Genomic DNA, 3576 nt, shown 5'->3' with positions numbered 1-3576 from the left:
AATCACGATCACATATTTGTTCTTGTTTTAATCAAATGCACTTTATTTGCTTCTGCTTCTCAGAAAACAAGACATGATTTAAAGATGTCTGTACCGAAACACAAGACAGGAATACTGAAGAAGATTCTTGTGTACTACAGCACCTGAACAGCTACGGATCGAGTCTCTGGGAACTCCAGCAGATGGAGACTGAGATCCTCCACCCGACGGATGTAGAGCTGTACGTCTGACGCCCGACGGAGAGCCTGAACCAGAGCCCGCGTCCGGTTATCCACACTCAGCCTCGCCACGATCTGAGAGAGACACACCTTCACTGTCATCACCATCACCACCATCATTACCATCATCATCATCATCTCCTTCATCAATACCATCATCTCCTTCATCAATACCATCATTATTACCATCATCACCATCACAATTATCACCATCACTGTCATCACCATCATCATCATCACCACCATCAACATCATCACCATCACAATTATCATCACCACCATCATTACCATCATCACCATCATCATCAATACCATCATAATCTCCTTCATCAATACCATCATCATTACCATCATCACCATCACAATTATCACTGTCATCACCACCATCACCATCATCATTGCCATCATCATCATCACCATCACAATTATCATCACCACCATCATTACCATCATCATCACCATCATCATCTCCTTCATCAATACCATCATCACCATCACAATTATCATCACCACCACCATCACCATCATCATCAATACCATCATCATCTCCTTCATCAATACCATCATCACCATCACAATTATCATCATCACTGTCATCACCACCATCACCATCATCATCATCATCACAATTATCATCATCACCATCATCATCATGTTTACATTTATCATCATCACATCACCATCATCATCACCATAATGTTTTATAATTAAAAAGAAAATAAATAATGGCAAATCTGAGAAGAAAAACACATATTTCTTAGGACCCAATGTTTTGATAAACATAATATGAATTGCCATAGAATCATGTATTGGGGCCAGATTGCTGCCTTTGAGTGTAAAAATAAAAATAATATCATAACAGGCCAAATGTGTATGTGATGCCATTTATTTCCCTTTACACCATTTCTTTTAGTCATTCTGAATCCACACACGGCTCCTTGTTTTTGGATTCATGTTTGTTCAATGATATGATGAAGCATCTGATGTGTTTGTGATCATACAGATCCTTCAGAAACAAACAGGCAGCATGAACATGACTAGATTACAGCCTTGAACACTAATAACTCATAACTTCACCGAAGAACTCTGGAGAGGTTTCAGCTTGAGAAGGTGAGGAGTCTGATGAGTTTATTTTTGACAAAGCTTTCCTAGAAACGAGCCGAACACACGTGTGACGTCATCAGAGGATCATGTTACAGCACAAGCTCGTCATATACACTGCTGCTCAGAAGAGTGTGCTTTAAAATAACCTGCTCCATGCATGCTCAAAAACATGTGGTGTTTTAAAGTTTATATTCATCGGTGAATCCTGAAAAATATTGTGCATCACAATTGTTTTCTGAAGGATCATGTCAAGCTGAAGTTTGGAGCGATGATGCTAAAAAATCAGATGCGCTTTACAGATATAAATTACAGTTTAACACATATTCACAAAGAAAACAGCTGTTTTAGATTACAGTAAGATTTTACCATTTTAATGGATTTTAGATGCTCAGATATTTCAGTATACCTTTTCTCTCTGGAGCAGCAGGCGGCCGGCTCTCTGCTCCTCACTCCTGACCGCTTCATCCGCTGCGCTTCTGAGCCGAGGGACCAGCGGCGTGATGACGGTCCCTAAGAAGCTCTGGACGCTCGAGGGCTCTGGGCGAGAGGACCTGGGGTCAGTCACGCTGCTGAAGTAAGAGTTGATATGCTGAGACACATAGTCGTACGTCTCGCCCAGATACACGCTGAGGGAGCCCGGGTGGAAGAGGGGCGGGGCCTGTGCTGATCCAGTTACTCTGCACTCCTGCTCCTGGATTGCTGGGGGTGGGGCCTGTGGTGCGGTGGGCGGGGCTGGTTGCGTAGGGGCGGGCTGTTGCCTTCACTCTGTGCAGGTTCTCTTCTGGGATTTCAGTTGTGCTGGCAACAAGTGTGGGGGGCGGAGCCTGTGACAAAACATTCATATTAGTTAGATGAAGCAATTCAAATTAATAATTTACACACATTTTCAAAAGCAACAAAAGGTATTTTAAAGAATAAAACAAAAAAATTACTTGAAATAAATGTTCAATAAAAATGTTCAATAAAAAAAAATATATATAAACATTTAAAGACTATAAAGAAAAAAAATAATTAATGAAAATGATAAAAACACAATACAATTGCTAAAATTTAAAAGTACTAAAATTAAAGTGAAAGCATAAAAGACTGAAAAATGTTAAATGAAATTAACACAAAAATGTAAATTATATATATAAATATGTTCTAAAATAACTAAAACTTGAGTAAAATTAATAAACGCTACAGGTCTATAGACACATTTTTAAACAAACAAAAATAATAATAAATGACAAAAAAACACAAAATCATTAAAGCTTTAACCAAAATCAACATGGAAGGAGATAATCTGAAAGTCCTATTATACTTAATGTTGTTATATGATCATGAGCGAGGTCATCTTCTCACTAATGGAAAGGCCATTTATGGATAACATTTCTCACAATAATAACACAATAATTCTCCATTTAATATAAGTGCATAAATTCTATATTGAGACTTCAAAAATTTGTTTGTAAACACTTTTTGTTGAGAAAAGCTGCTTTTAACGCAAGCATATTCTCAGAAACTGAATGAAAGCTTGACTATTTACAGAAAACCCTTTAAGAAACTACAGAACACTTCTTCGTCAAAAAAGAAAAATCGACGTAATAAAAGGGGAGCGGTTGAGACAAACTGAGAAGAAAGTCGCTCCAATAATGTCACATAATAGATCTTTGGAACAACCTTCTTCTTTTCTATTCTACCACTAATAAATCATCAGTGTGTGAGAGAGCAGAAGAAGCTGAAGTGACACTGAACCGCCGAGGAGCTCCAGGTCTGCTGGGCTTTGAGTCGAGTCCAGACCGAGTCGAGAGCGCTCTTCAGACGGGACGAGCTGTATCTCAGATCAGACGAGGAGCTGAAGGATCCGGCTCTGCTGAACCAGAACCTCCGGCGGCGCCCGGGCCTCCAGCTCATCTCCTGGGTTCTTCAGCTCATCATCAGACGCCTGGAACACAACACAAGCTCTTATTACTGCACCGCTGAGCATCTAACTCCATCAGCATCACGACAACAAGAACACAAAATACAGAAACGCCTTTCAAAGTCTATTATTTGTAGCAAAATAACTAACTAATATGCTATACTTTCACTTGGTCACATGATTTGTTAAATTCTTTATTTTTATTAAAAGTTTTTACAGGCCCATATGTATATTTAATTGATTAGGCATGTTAATTTATTTCACAATTAAAACGGAATAAAAAATGTATGTGTTTTTTAAGGAATATTAATTGCAAATGCATAATAAATGCTACATGTTAATGTCATCACA

General features: G+C 38.6%; 1 protein-coding gene across 1 annotated transcript in view; it reads right to left on the bottom strand.

Annotated features, from left to right (window-relative positions):
* Positions 1-2164, bottom strand: part of LOC122331242 (calcium-independent phospholipase A2-gamma) — a 13022-nt gene extending 10858 nt beyond the window's left edge. The window contains exons 1-3 of the mRNA XM_043228789.1: positions 2154-2164; positions 1729-2080; positions 144-293 (exon numbers count right to left, since the gene is read on the bottom strand). Of these exons, the coding sequence (XP_043084724.1) occupies positions 144-293; positions 1729-2080; positions 2154-2164 (513 nt within the window). The remainder of the gene's footprint in view (positions 1-143; positions 294-1728; positions 2081-2153) is intronic.
* Between the last annotated feature and the right edge of the window lie 1412 nt (positions 2165-3576).

Source organism: Puntigrus tetrazona, chromosome 25 (assembly GCF_018831695.1).
Source record: "Puntigrus tetrazona isolate hp1 chromosome 25, ASM1883169v1, whole genome shotgun sequence".
Lineage (NCBI taxonomy): Eukaryota > Metazoa > Chordata > Actinopteri > Cypriniformes > Cyprinidae > Puntigrus > Puntigrus tetrazona.
The sequence above is the reverse complement of the archived record's forward strand: the minus strand, read 5'-3'. Positions and strand labels throughout refer to the sequence as shown.